Source organism: Rhipicephalus microplus, chromosome 10 (assembly GCF_043290135.1).
Source record: "Rhipicephalus microplus isolate Deutch F79 chromosome 10, USDA_Rmic, whole genome shotgun sequence".
In the NCBI taxonomy this organism is placed as follows: domain Eukaryota; kingdom Metazoa; phylum Arthropoda; class Arachnida; order Ixodida; family Ixodidae; genus Rhipicephalus; species Rhipicephalus microplus.
Genome location: NC_134709.1, coordinates 34,863,306 through 34,877,879, shown reverse-complemented (window position 1 = coordinate 34,877,879; position 14,574 = coordinate 34,863,306). Strand labels below are relative to the sequence as shown.

At 48.5% G+C, this 14,574-nt stretch overlaps 1 protein-coding gene across 1 annotated transcript; it reads left to right on the top strand.

The window, feature by feature from the left end:
* Nucleotides 1-11,069: 11,069 nt before the first annotated feature.
* On the top strand, nt 11,070-14,243 carry LOC119181785 (molybdate-anion transporter). Its single transcript, XM_037433026.2, has 2 exons — nt 11,070-11,996; nt 13,088-14,243. Exons 1-2 carry the CDS (start codon nt 11,613-11,615, stop codon nt 13,946-13,948), a joined length of 1,245 nt encoding a protein of 414 aa, XP_037288923.2. The 5' UTR covers nt 11,070-11,612; the 3' UTR covers nt 13,949-14,243.
* Nucleotides 14,244-14,574: the final 331 nt, after the last annotated feature.

Here is a 14,574-nt window from a genome sequence, read left to right as displayed (position 1 = left end):
GCTTGGTCGTTCACAAATTTTATGGCTTCTTGTATAGCAACAAGTTCTGCAGCTGTCGAAGATGACCTATGATCTAGTTTGTACTGTCGGGAAATACCGAGTTGAGGGATCACGAAGGCTGCAGCTGAGGCGGATGAAGTTACGGATCCATCGATGTAAATGTGCACAGAGTCGCTGTATCGGTCATCTAAATGTGCCAAGGTGAGTTGCTTGAGGACAATATAAGAAACATGCGACTTATACGAAATTCCACGTATGTGAAGGCACACCAGCGGTTTAGTCAATGTCCATGGAGGCACTGCAGGGATTACGGCAGGTGCAAAGCCTGACGGGATCATGTGCCTATGCGTATCGAGGCATCGCGAATAGGTACAGCCTGGTCGGTCCACTTGTAGCGAAGATAACGGGTGCTGTGCATGTCGGGTCAGTAGACGAAGGTGCACTCGAAGAGGCTCACAGGACGTGTAAACCTGTATAGGGTATGTGCGTGACTCCTCTACAGTGCCAGAGGTAGATGTGCACCGTGGCAGGCCAAGGCATATTCTCAGTGCTATGTGTTTGTGTTACTTCACGGTGCCGTTTCGAAATTATGAATCCTTACCAATTTCTCCAAGTTGTCTGTTCTTGCATCGGTTACTTTTTCCCGCCTCTCGGTTAAGCCCCCAGACGGCGACAGCGGCGTCAACGCTGCTATACGCATACGCTTAAATGGGCACCAAAGGGGAAAAAACAACTCAGAATATACCGACAAATTACACTCTGCGAACTCTAATGTCACAAGTTTCACTGTCATCAGTTCGTTGTTAGCTGAGAAAACGAGGGTCAAAGTTTCATTTTCAAATTTCTCGCCGGAATCCAAGCGCGTGACGTCACTCATTCCAATATGCATTTTTCGTATTTTCGCGGCGTGATGAAACTTGCTGAAACTTGGCACGTTAGGCCATTTTCACCGATCATACACTACGTGAGACGCAGCAGACGCCTTCGAAATCTACGACCTCACTGTGTCTGGGGCGGGGATCTCAAGATGGCGTCTCCACCCGCATTTTCTGTTCAGGCGTTTTCTTCCTTTCGCGGTACGAGTTGTGTTTTTGAGACTGAAACTGTACTTACGCGAGAAATCGTTTTTTTTTCTCGTTAGCCTCCCTTCAAAAGTGCGCTCTAAAAGGAAGGATATAGAAGAAGGACGCAGAATTAAAAACAAGAAGAAAAAATCGCAGCATATCCACGGACTGAATGATCACGAGGCGGGCGAAGCGTCCGTCCGTCCGTTCGTGCATCCATCCGTCCGTCCATGCGTATGTCTGTCCGTATGTCTGTCCGTCTAGTGAACACTTCATGTACTACTATCTCGCATCTTTTCATCACATATTGATTATATGCAAGTACCGCAATCTAGCGGAAATTCCTAGAAGCATGTTTTCTTCGTATATTGATTATATACAAGTACGGCCACATAGGAACATTCCAAGAAATAAAATCGCCTGTGACACATACCAGAGAGAGGAGGTTACTTCAGATGACGATCGGGTGACGCCTTAAAGAGCTTTGCCCCTAAATAGTTACGGCAACATATGCAGGAACGTAAACAAATATCGGGTTGGATTATATACGACAAAATAAAGCGAAGGGGGAAGAAAAATATAAACTCGAAACCACGACAGCTGATTCCAAGATAAATGTTTAGAGGTTAACATAAGAATAATTGGTTAGAAAGACAGCGATACTTTTTACAAACACTCGTTAGCTGCGAAATTCACCCCAGCACCCCATTTGTGCGGATCAGCGTCCCCGAATAACTGCAGTTGCTATCTTTAGTTCTTCAATCATCACTGTCGCCGCTTTTGTCCTCGGTTCTCGTTTCATTGCACTCGCAGGACCATCGTCCTGCGTGGGCCTCCGACTCATTAAACAGCGTGTCGTCGAGGGCCGAAACGACAATTGAGGAGAGCGGGAAACATCCATTCCGAGGTTTTCAGGTCGGGAGCTCGTCTCTTGCAGAGTCGCGATAAGAAGCCGCGGCTGCACATGCACCTCATTGCTCGGTGGTTTCGGGCTAAATAGAACCACGGGCCAACGCTGCTACGGTAAATATAGGGTGTCACTCACGCACGCGTTTACCGTGAGACAAGGACAGGCTCCGTTTCAGGTCAACGGGCGAAAAAGACTCCGCAATTCAGTTTCCGTCCAATCAAAAAGTTATAAAACAAGCATAGACCATCACACTACGCAATTGCTACCTATTTTAGCTTTTTTTCCGTGGGGGCGCAAACAAAATACGCGAAGAGCAGACCAGGCGAATCTAGACGAATCGGTGGTCCGCTCCTGTCAATGTGTTGAGTGTTTGCGTAGTTTTTGAAAACATGGAGAGCTCAAACATTCTGCTCTTGCCGCTTTTCTTTTATTCCTCTATATTACATGCCTAACTTTTCAATTAGACGAAGATTTGAATTTCGTTATTCGCCGCGGTAAGGACAGTATAGTGAAGGTGTTTGGCTGCTGAACCGAAGGTCGTGGGTGCGATCCCTGTGGTCGCATTTCAGTGTAGGCGAAGCCCTAGCAACCCATGTAGCGTGAGATGTTCGCGTACGTTTAGGAACATCCCACGGTAGAAATTTCCGGAGCCCTCCACTGCAGCTTGTCTTTTAACCATGTCATTGTATTGGCACGTAAGACCGCCTTTATAATGTATTAGCATTTATTAATTGACCAACACGACTCTCCCAACGCGGAAAATTTTGCATTAGCCCGCGATACCGACTACGACTGACTTTGGTTGCAGCTGTACGGCATTTGTTTTTTTCCTTTCTGAAGGTGTACCGCTGTCAAGGCTAAGGAACGTGGGGGAGACCATTCCCCTGTGAGCCTCTGGAACTCGAACACTGAGTCACACAAGTTACTCAGCACTGTGCTTCAAGTGCGATTGATTTCACCGTGAGTTGAAAACACGTAGGGCTATAAAGGAACCGCAAATAGTCAAAATAGCACGGAGTCCACCTCTGCGGTGTCTCTCAAAGCCTCAGTCGCTTTGAGACATTAATTATTATAAGACAATCAACCAAGCGTTATTAGACGACCAGCACTGAAAAGCTGATTCTGCTGAAAAAAATTCGGCAGTTCCCACCACGTACCTTGGAATCGATGTTGTGCGAAGCATGGGAAGTGAAGATGACCGTGCTGCCATTTTTTTATTGAGCGACACGTCATGGAATGACACTAAACATGTGTACAAATGCTGCATGCACAGAAATATGTTGAAGAGTTGCAGTTGTTTATATAACCACTTGTTTGCACTTGCGCAACGATGTTAACTGGAACATGCATATTAGCACCACCATAAGCTGATATGAGGCGTTAATGCTCGCGTAGACGCAGGCCCTGGACACTTCAACATAAATCAACTTCAGCGCATGACACCCAAGCCCAATTGACGTTAACCCGACGTGACGGCTGGGTGATTACACGAGATATCGACACGGGTCCAAAAGTTGATATTTTAGATTTCATTGAGTATTTTATATTTCGTGCACCTCTCACCAGGTAGCCCGAAAGTCAACTTCGTTTTATGATTAACGGCATAACTTACGAAAAAAAAATATGAAACTTCACCAACACGGAGGCACCAATTTCGTCACCTGTCATTTTCGAAAATTGCAGATGCTATAAAAAGACAAATATTTTTTTTTTTCAAGGAAGATATTCTTTACCTGAAATGCATGTCTAATGAAGAATGAATTCATACGGTTTCAAGTTTGTAGACCTTAGGAAAATAGCTTTCAAAAATGTCTAATTTTGCCACAGTTTAAAATAAGTTACGTGTTCCCCATTTTTTTTTTCTCCGAAAGTAATGCAAGCAGCGTTTTCACACCTGACACGTTTTAAGGATATAGTGTGTTCATTAGGTACATAAATTATCGTTGCCGTAGGACAAATGTAAATCTCTATATATTGCCTCAACGTTCTCATATTGGCAAAAGTGTACTCCACTGAAATTTGAATAAAAAAAACCCACCTTCCATTTTTCTTAAAATCTCGTAAGTAGACAACCAAAGGCCATCATGCAGTAATATTGAAAAAACATGTTGCATTATTTTGTTTTTAGCGAAAATATTCGTGGTACAAATCAGAGCTTTTCGAGAATGCACTGATAAGAGGAGAAATCTAGAAATCGGAACGGAAAAGCGGCAATAAGCTTCAAACGCGTGTAAACGTGACCTCATTTGGTGGAGAAAGGCTGTATTAGCAGATAGGAGTAACTATTTTGAGCACGGTATTCTACAGTATCTGAATTCACTCTTATACGTAGAGCACTGAGACTTCTAATATGTGGTGCCTCTCTATTACTGACACAGATAGAGCTGCTTCAACGGCCATGTGTTTTCAACACGTTGGGTAAGAGAATTGAATGTTGAATGAGTTCATAAACGATTCATAACAAATTTTTATCATTTGGGGCACGAAGACTGCCGCATTAGACTGAAGAACACGTTTTAGGGCAAGTTGTCATCCATCGTCTGCTTTACAAATGAATTGCTGTGCACCGCATCTCGGAGGCAATGCTTTAGATTATATGGTTAAAAGTAGGGACAAAGATTACGCCTGCCGTAATTTTATTGACAAAAACATTGTGAAATTCATTTTAACGTGCTATACTTCAGTTCACTGTTGAACTGTCAAACGGCACTTTCAAGAGAGGGACACGCTCCACACAAGTCCGAAGCCAGGACGGCAATAGGGTCAAAACACATTCTAGCCATTTCGAGAACCTTTCAGCAATTTGATGTCACCTTCGTTGACAGTATAAAATTAAACATACGCGAAGAAAAATAAAAGACCTGGCTTCAAAACAACGCGGTCACACATGCCAACAAAAAGACTTAGAATCAGCCCCGCCGCGGTGGTCTAGTGGCTAAGGTACTCGGCTGCTGACCCGTAGTTCGCGGGTTCGATTCCCGGCTGCGGCGGCTGCATTTCCGATGGAGGCGGAAACGTTGTAGGCCCGTGTGCTCAGATTTGGGTGCACGTTAAAGAACCCCAGGTGGTCAAAATTTCCGGAGCCCTCCACTACGGCGTCTCTCATAATCATATGGAGGTTTTGGGACGTTAAACCCCACAAATCAATCAATCAAGACCTAGAATCAGCAGCATGCACGTTTCTGCAGCGTCTTGCTGAGACCAAGACGGCTGACCGCGCTCGTCACAGCGCCATTCACGAGATAACAGATAACGGCCCGAACATTGTCCGGACGCGCTGCGGTTTTCAACGCATTGCGGGGACAGTGTCAGCACCTGCATATTCTTACACCGTGCTAACGTAGCAATAATTCACGGATTCCGCTACCCAACCAAGACACATCTACCGAAATGGCGAAGCGCAGTGGAGGGCAGTGCTCGCTGGACTCACTGAACCTTCAACACTCACAAGGCAACCAATGGTGTTTTCGTATACATACAGAACTCGGATCCAGGGTGCCCGAGTTTCAATTTAACACGCGAACTCGGACGAATCAATGGGCCATCGAGACAAAGAAGACATCGGTAATTTAGATGACGCCGTAATTTCAAAGAATCGTGGAGCTTTGAGTGGGATATTACGGGAAGAAATATACAAGTTTTTTAGTCAGCCTAATTGAACTCAGGTCGATGCGAAATCACGCGAAAACGAGCGCAACTTCTTCGCTTCGTCCACCTTTCATGGTTAGACTATAGCAGCTAGTTAGGCGCTGTCCCCGCAAGACCGGGCGACATGCATCAAAGGCATCGTTCTCGCCTTTCTTCGCATTCGACACTTCAAAGCTCCCGCTCATTTCAGTAAATCATATGCACCATTCGATGCTTTCCATAGCACCACCACAGGACAATGAGCGTGCGGATTGCGCCGTGTACGTTTTCATTTGCCACTAGGTGAATGAAGACACGCGTTGAAGTTGCGCGCTTTCGCAATGAACACTGTTAGGGTAGGGAGTTGATGATGGCATCCCACCACAGCCACCAGTTGTAAAGGGTCGACGTTTGGTGACAATTACGGCGGGTTTCTTTACGGTAGCTGACTCCCTGCCGTCGTCCGCATAGCCAATCTTCGCCAGTGAGGGGACGTGTTCGTAAGAGAGGTAGAACGAAGATTTATTTACATGATAGTTGAAAAATTGGAACTTTACAGAGATTCAGAAGATTCAGCTCTTATTTACAAAATGCTTCGGCCTCGATAGCCCATTGATTCTTTACATGGCAGTCCGAAGAAGGCGGTGACCACTGTTGCCGCGAATCAGGTGGCGTGATGTCTCAGTGGTCCACCCACCAGAAAGGGTGCAAAAATTCGGCCACTCGTGAAAAGAAGAAGGTGAGTAAGAATGTTCAAGGGTCATAAAAAGTGCACCACACAATGACGCACCCGGTTCACGCCTTGAAGGCACCGCAGGGCGAGGAGAGGGAAAGTTGAGCTCCCCCGGGTAGATGGCCGCTGACACGAACGTGAGCAGCGGTCCATGGCTGCTTTCAGCTACAGGCTTCCAGAACTCTCTCGAACATGGCAGTCCAAACGCTTGGTCCCTGAGAACGGCTTCTTCGATGTCTTCCACGCTTCCGGACTGACGGTGCTTTGCGATGGCCTCACGTAGATGACAATAGCCGAGTCGAGAGATTGACTTAATGAGACCAGCCACCGTGGCGCCGTCCCACGCTGTTCTAGCCCGTTCAAGAAAAGGGTTGCCTCGCGAAGCTTTCGTTGAGACCCGACCACAGAAAACTACCTGGAACCCCTACAGGACGGTGTCTTGCTGACTGGGCGCCAATGGGGTTGAAAGCATTTCAGCAGACCGGCTTACACACAATGGCGTCTGGCCAGACGAAGTGCCGGGCCAAACGTAACAACGCTGAGCCAGCATTCAGTGTCCAACTTCCTGAATTTTCTAATTAGAGAAGCGAAAATTTTTCGATGCATTAATACAATGCCAGGTGGCGACATCAACCTTAGCGTCGGTCTCACTCATAGCATCCAACCATACAAAAAAAAAAATTCACAGCATATCTATGGAGCGAATGATGATGATTGCGGCAAAGCATCCATCATCCGGACGCACAACGGACGGACCGAATTACGGACAGACAGACGGACAAATGCACGGACGGACTCGTGGATGGACAGACGGAAGCACGGACGGGCAGACAGATGGTCTAAGCACGGACGGACGAACGCTTCGCCCCATTCATCATCATTCACTTCGTGTATATGCTGTAAAAAACACTAACGCCATCCAGTTATATTATTTCCTAGGACATATACACACAACGCCATTCATAGGCCAACTTATAAACTAGAAATGGCTACATACCACTATTACTACTACTACAGAGGAGGGAACTACCCACAACCTAGGGACCTTCGGCTCTAAATAGCTCTAAACGGTCGCCCCTCTGGGCCACCCTGACGAAAACTCGCGGCAGGCCAACAGCGTAGACACGATGCACGTTGTGTTTATCTCTCGCCGGGCAGTGGAAGGACCTTAGTGTTCAATAGACAGATTTAGTTGCGTGTCCGTAACAGTCGTACGGTCGCAGCCTGTTAGTCATTTGCAATGACATGCCGCGCACGTACGGCTGCTGCAGACGCACAACTAAATATGCCGCGAGTACGCGACCTTAGCCCAAGTTCGGCCTTCATTCATTGACGGCTATCCTGGCTGTCACACCACTTTCTCTGATTCCGCTCTCATGGTTAACTACCACAGCCACCACGAGCATCTATGACCACAAGGGTTTGCCTAATCATTGATCATGGACGATTGATTGATTAATTGATTGATTGATTTGTGGGGTTCAACATCCCAAAACCACCACATGATTGTGAGAGACGTCGTAGTGGAGGGCTCTGCAAATTTCGACCACCTGGGGTTCAGTGCACCCAAATCTGAGTACACGGGTCTACAACATTTTCGCCTCCATCGGAAACGCAGCCGCCACAGCAGAGATTTGATCCCGCGACCTGCGGGTCAGCAGCCGAGTACCTTAGCCACTGTACCATTGATCATGCACGTCAGTCGTCGAAATGGACACGTTTCACTAAGCACCAACGTGGGTACGTTCGCGTTCAACCGTGCTGTAGCTGTCAAACATTAAAAGACATTGTGCAAGGCCTCTTATATCTATGTACTGTAAAAAATCAACTACTTCTGCAAGGACAAGTGCCGCTCCAATTTCCATGACGGAGGAATAAACCATGTATTAAATCTGGAGCGTTTCTTAGTCGCACGTTCCCGCGCTTCGGCGTCGGTGGAGGCACCGTCCACACGTCCATTGCGCATGCTCGCACCTCGTGCAGTATGCTGCATACGCTCGAGTCTCGTGCCGGCCCAGGAAGACACTCGCAGAACTGTCACTGCGTTCTCCATCTCTCGCCTCACAAAGCTGACACAGGCAACGTTTGCAAGTAAAAAAAATAATAAATCGACTGCTCGCGCTGCCCAACCGTTTACAGGCCACCAAGGGCACTTCACCGCGCGTTCGGAATTCAGTCAAAAGCGTCTTTACTTGGCTTTCGCTCAACGTTGAAGGCAACACTTTTCCTTCGTTCAATAAATACGAATAATAAAGACAAAATAACAATTGAGCATTCCCAACCCATAACCATACTAAGCAACACTCGCACGATACTCCCACCACTCTTCGACGCATTTACTCGAGTTCCCTGCGTGGGAAGATGCGGGCGGCTTTTTTTTTTTCTCTTTTGCAAGTTGCATCAAATAGTCTTTGGTAAGCTGCCTCGGTACCCGTAGTAAGTATTGACGCTTCGCTCGATGCGAGCGAGTCAAGCAGCTACAGGAACGGCCCTGGCCGATCCCCCTGAACGAACATCATCATCATCACCATTTCGTTGCGTTCGAAGAGAAAGACAAAGTGGACGCTGGGGCAACGCGCGGTGGGTGAGACCCACAGTAGAAAGCGAACAAGAACAACGACACCACCATTGGAGCTCACTGGGTAAGTGCATCGTGTGGTTTCCTTCCTCTCCGTTTTGATGGTGGTCGAAAGCGGGAAAGACTACCGCTTCCATGTCATGTCAGCTAAAGGAAGCCAGCCGCTCACTCTTCGTATCTGAACTGCCGTCTTAAACGATGCAGCAAGTCAGTGTTATGTACCATCAGCGTCAAATGAAATCCGAACAGCGGCAACCCTTAGCGATAGTGTAGTGCGTGCCATCCAGTTATCACCATTGACAGGTGCGTGCATCCCGTTCGGCAGCTTTGCGCATATATGCGTGCCTGTTCGTAGTGATAAGTGGACGGCGTGCACTACACCATCGCGAAGGCTTGCCGCTGTTCTGGTTTCATTCGACGCTGATAGTAGTACAACGTAGATTGGTTATTTTGAGACGTAGACTTTATGCTGGTTCATGTACAGAGATTAGAACGCAGTGCTTTCAGAACTTCTGTATCTGAGTTGTGAATAATAACAGTTGTTGGTATTCCACGCCACCAAAACACGATATGAGAGACACCTTATAGTGACGGGAGGGGCCGTTGGTGCGGAAATTTATACCTCTATGGTTTTATACGACACGTGTTAGCTCAGCCCCCCCCCCCCCACCAAACTTTTATAAAGGGGGGAGGGACTAGCGCTCTCCTTGCTCCCCCCTCTCCCGGCTGATACGCCTATGGTTGCGCCTTCGTTGTGCCCTAGCTCCGATGCGTACAAGCCAAGCATTTCTTCGGAAGGCGACATGACGAAGCAATACGTGTCGCGTCTTTTTTGATTTCCAGTCGACGCTTTTTGTGGCCGAGCACCGCACACTCATGCTTGAAAAGTGTTGCAAGACACTGTCCGATTCAGTTTGTCCCCTTTGTGGGACCGCTGTGACTATGTTCGTATGCTATCGATTTGGCAATTGCGTTACGGGCCGCAGCGGCCGATTGGTGAGCGCGCACAAATGGGCAACATGATAACCAGCAATAATATTAATATGCGAGGTTCTATACGTCCCAGAAACACGATACGATTGAGAGAAGCCGTACTGGAGGACTCCGAAAGCTTTGACCGTCTGATGCTCTTTAACGTGCAGTGACACCGCAATGTACACGGGCCTCTGTACCGTTTAGCTCCTATCAAAATGCGACCGCCATGGCCGGAATCGAACCCGCGACCTTAGGGTCAGCAGCCGAGCACCCTAGCCACTGACCCACCGAGGCGCAGAGCCGGAAGAGGCGTGGGCAGCTGCTTGCAGACTGTAACCGATAGTGGTAGGGTTCTTCTTTGACCAATCGCAGTATCACTTGCCGACCGCATTACAGACTTGACACGTTGACGTGATACACGGAACTGCAGAGACAGGAAAAGGCCGGAGTGGAGAAGGAACTGTTTCTTGGAATCTTGTGGTGCGCCGACGGTTCGCAGCACTTTCACGTGTGGCATAACGGTGATTGTGACGGCGCTTTGAACCAGCTTTTTGACGGAGCGCGGAACAGTTGCCTATTTCATAGAGTTTATTTCAATATTTATTGCAGGAAACCACGCGTTGCGACCGTTCGGCCCCCGTGGGAAGGGTTTGAATCACGCGGGTTTGCCTAATCTTTGTGCTTGTGGCTTCGTTTATCGTTGTTTTTTGGCGTTTATTTCGGTTTAAAGAATGTATTGCAGCACGCGCTTTTTTTCTTTCTCTTTTCATGTTACCGCCACATTACGATGTGACTGCTGCCTCGCGCAAAGCGCAACCCGATCGATGGGAAAATATCTAGATAATCTTCACACCTTCGTGCACGACTCGAACATTAGACTTACCCCCGTATTATTCACAAACGATTCTCGACTCAACTTTCACCCTTCACTTGACAGAGTTGAGCACTGCATCGCTGCTCGGATGAAATTGACGCTGCACTGCTCGAGAATTTCACCACATTATCGCTGATATGCAGTTACTTGCCATGCCTAGAGAGGGCGCTTCCATCGGCTTTCTCAAGTGAAGGTGAAGCGTTGACCGAAGGGACGTTCTAGAATACGGGGGTTAGTTCTGAAACTTAAACGGTCGCTAGCGATAACGCCGGAATCTTTGATGATACATGTACAAAAGCCGATGCACTCGACTGCTTGTCAGTTTATCGACGGCCGACGCTCTCTTAGGCGGTATACGTGTATGAAGTGTGTATTGCACTAAATTGGCTTTCCGTTTCACAGCAAACAAAATTCAGCCAAACAGTTTTACCTTGGATACGCCCCCCGCTGCCGTCGTACAACGACTACGTGACAGTATCATTCTGAACTTCGTGAGCCAATTTCAATTTCAGCGTTTCCACTTCATCACCTCAACCGTTTCAGCTTAAAGCATAGTGCAGTCGAACGGCAGAAAATTAGCTGAACTCCGCCTTGCGACAAAGTGAATGCAAGCTATGCACGCAGCCGGGAAAACGAAGTTTAGACGAATCCGTGTGCGACCCATCTTCCCCATGCTGGCTGAAGTACCATGCGTTGCCGCTCCCGTTGACACCAGCGCCAGAGTTCACTCTAGTGTTCTTATAGGAAACTGTTTGGACGACCGTCTCCTGTAGGCGGAGGCACAGCATCTAAGTCGGGAACAGGGCCATTGCGAGCCGCAAGCCTTACCGGAAGCGAAGCCACCTCGAGACATGGCGATGACGATTTCCTCGAGGTTCGCCGTGGTGCCCAGACAGCGGTGGCGGCAGCAGCAGCAGCAGCAGCAGCAGCCGTCCGTCCTGCCCCAGTGGCACGCCGTGGTCTTCTACTTCGTGCTCGTTTTCGCGGACCATATGCAGAACCCGTACGAGTACAAGCTGTACTACTACAACAATCTCGAGCAGAAGGCGATCGCGCAAATCTACGCCATCGGGGCTCTCGGAGGCTGCTTCGCCGATCTCTGGGGACGTTCGTTCGCCAAGCGCGTGGGCTGGAAGCTGTCTGCGGCGCTTCTGCTGGCGCTGCTCATGCAGTCCTGCCTGATGAAGAACACCGATGACATGCTAACGTTGATGATCTCAAAGATTCTGGCTAAGGTGAGCGACCTTTATTTATTTATTTATTTATTTTTATTTATTTATTTACTTATTTTTCATTTATTTATTTATTTATTTATTTGTACGTTTGTTTGTTTGTTTGTTTGTTTATTCATACATTCATTTACGAATACCTTACAGGCCTCACAGAGGTATTGTGTAAGAGAGTTCAGATACAAAAGTAAGATCAATGCAGATTGATATCAGAAGCAAAGGCAACTAATGTACCAACAAGGTAGGGTTGACATCAGGAACAATGGCAAGTACAGCTAAATAGGTGTAGGAACAAAGCTAGTGACAGCTGGGGTTAAGCTACAAGACAATATTATTCAGGAATTGCGCCACGCAAAAAGGGTACTGTATGGTGTATTGGGCCTATGGAATGCAATATGCAAAACATTAATTGCGTAGATTACCAGTACTAGGTAAGATAAGGCAAGGGGAGGTTCATCGCTCGAAAGAAGGACATCGCTTTGAAGGAGCTCTGTGTAAGAATTATGGAAGCTAGGGGGCGCCAGCCCAATACACGACAACTTCGTTGTAAGCTCTTTAGTGTCACAGGTCATGGGACACACCACATGGTATTAAGCGGGGAACATCGGTTCGAACAAAGCGTGCGGCTGCTGCATTCACCTTGCCCCCCCCCCCCCCCCAAAAAAAAAAAAATTGGGTGGTAGGTCATAGTGCGACAAACACGTTGCACAAGCATATACGATAGGCACAGCATGACTATCCGAATATTGACCCCTACTATCACTCTTCTCCTCTTCGGGTAGCATACCCCCAAAATCCCAGTTGCCAAAATATAGTCTTCCGAATTTCGATCACAACAAATTCACCTATATTGTGTAGCTCCATCAATGCACAGTAAATTCGACTTCCGATTTCCGGTGTATAGGGCACATTTATATGGCCTCTGCATCAGAAAGGTGGTCTAGGACGTGTGGTACCTTGACTTTTAAATGAGAGATTCCATCCGCAGAAGGCTTTGTTGACCTTCGCTTTCAAGATATATCCCCGTGTTCGAACAACAACAATCTAAAACCACCTTTTCAACTTTCCATTCTCTTCCCGTCACCACCCTCACGAAGATCTGCGTGCTCACACTCTTCCCGCTGGCCGTGGGCCAGTTCAGCGCCCGCACCAAGCCGTCCGAGACGGCCACCATGATAGGCAACGGCTTCATCGGCATCGTCTCGGGTGTGACTGGCAGCCTGCTGTGCGACGTCATCTACTTCGACTGCTTCATCATGTTCTACATCACCGCGTTCGTCCTGGGCGCCCTGTTTCTCTTCCACTGGCTCGCTCCGCCGCCGCAGTCCATCAGGGAGTTCCTGGAACCGTACCGGTCCGACCGCGTCGTCACTCTTGCCGTGCTTTCCTCCGAGGCGGGCCTGTGGTGCTGCAGCACCGTCGTCGAGGCCTATTGGACGCCCCTGGTCAACCCTTCTAAGATGAACGTCGGCCTGCTGTACGCCCTGTACTGCCTCTTCCACGTCTTCGGCGGCTGCTTCTTCCGGGTGACCCGCGTGGTCGGGGCAACGCCACGCTACACCCTGACCCTGGCGTGCCTTTTGGCGGCTATCGGCATGTTTTTCGTGGCAGCTGCCATGCCCCTTTACCCGGACTCGGTGCTGGTCATCGTCATGGCCATGCTGGCCTTCCACTTCGCCCTCGGTTTGTGGGGCGTCGCGCTGCGCAAGCTTCGGGACTGCGTACCGCTGTCGCCCCTGAACGAGACCTACGCCCGCAGCGCGGGACGCCTGGTCGGGGCAGTGTTGTTGATCGTGAAGAGGGAGTTCGACACTCAGTACCTGTGCGGCGTGTTCACCCTCTGCTGCCTCTTCGTTCTGATCTCGCTGATACCCGTGCAGTCGCTGGCTCACTGGAAGGAGAAGTCTCGAGTCATCCAGATGCTCCGGTCCTTGGCTGGTTCCTCGTCGACGGTGTGATGCATGAGTTGGCGTTTCAGGACGCGTTAGCTCAGGGTGGGCTCTGAAGACAACCACCGGATTCACTTTGACGTTACCCGCACCGTACTTCACGGGGTAAGGGTGTGGCGAAGACGGATGCTGGGTCGCATCACTTTTGTTAGCAAGTGAAGTGAGTGAAGTTGTTAGCAAGTGAAGTGAGTGAAGTGTTAGCAAGTGAAGTGAGTGCAGTGTTAGCCAGTGAAGGACTCGAACAGCCATCTAGACAGGGCGTGACTTAAAAAATGTATCTTAAGTGCAAAACATCTACTTAGTATTGAACAGTTTGCAAGGCGAGGGGGGGGGAGGGGGGGTCTTTAGACGGACTTAGATCACTGCATTTATCGGCTGACGGTTGATCTTAAGTGCAAAACATCTACTTAGTAGTGAACAGTTTACAAGGCGAGGGGGGGGGGGGAGGGGGGTCTTTAGACGGACTTAGATCACTGCATTTATCGGCTGACGGTTGATCACGAGCTTGTCTTCTGTTTTCGGCTTAGGGAGACGAGGTCACGGACAGCGTAAGAAAAGCGTAACGAGCGTGACATCGAAGTGCCACATGTGAAGGAGTGTTCACTTATTTGAACAGAAAAGAAAGCGCTAAAATA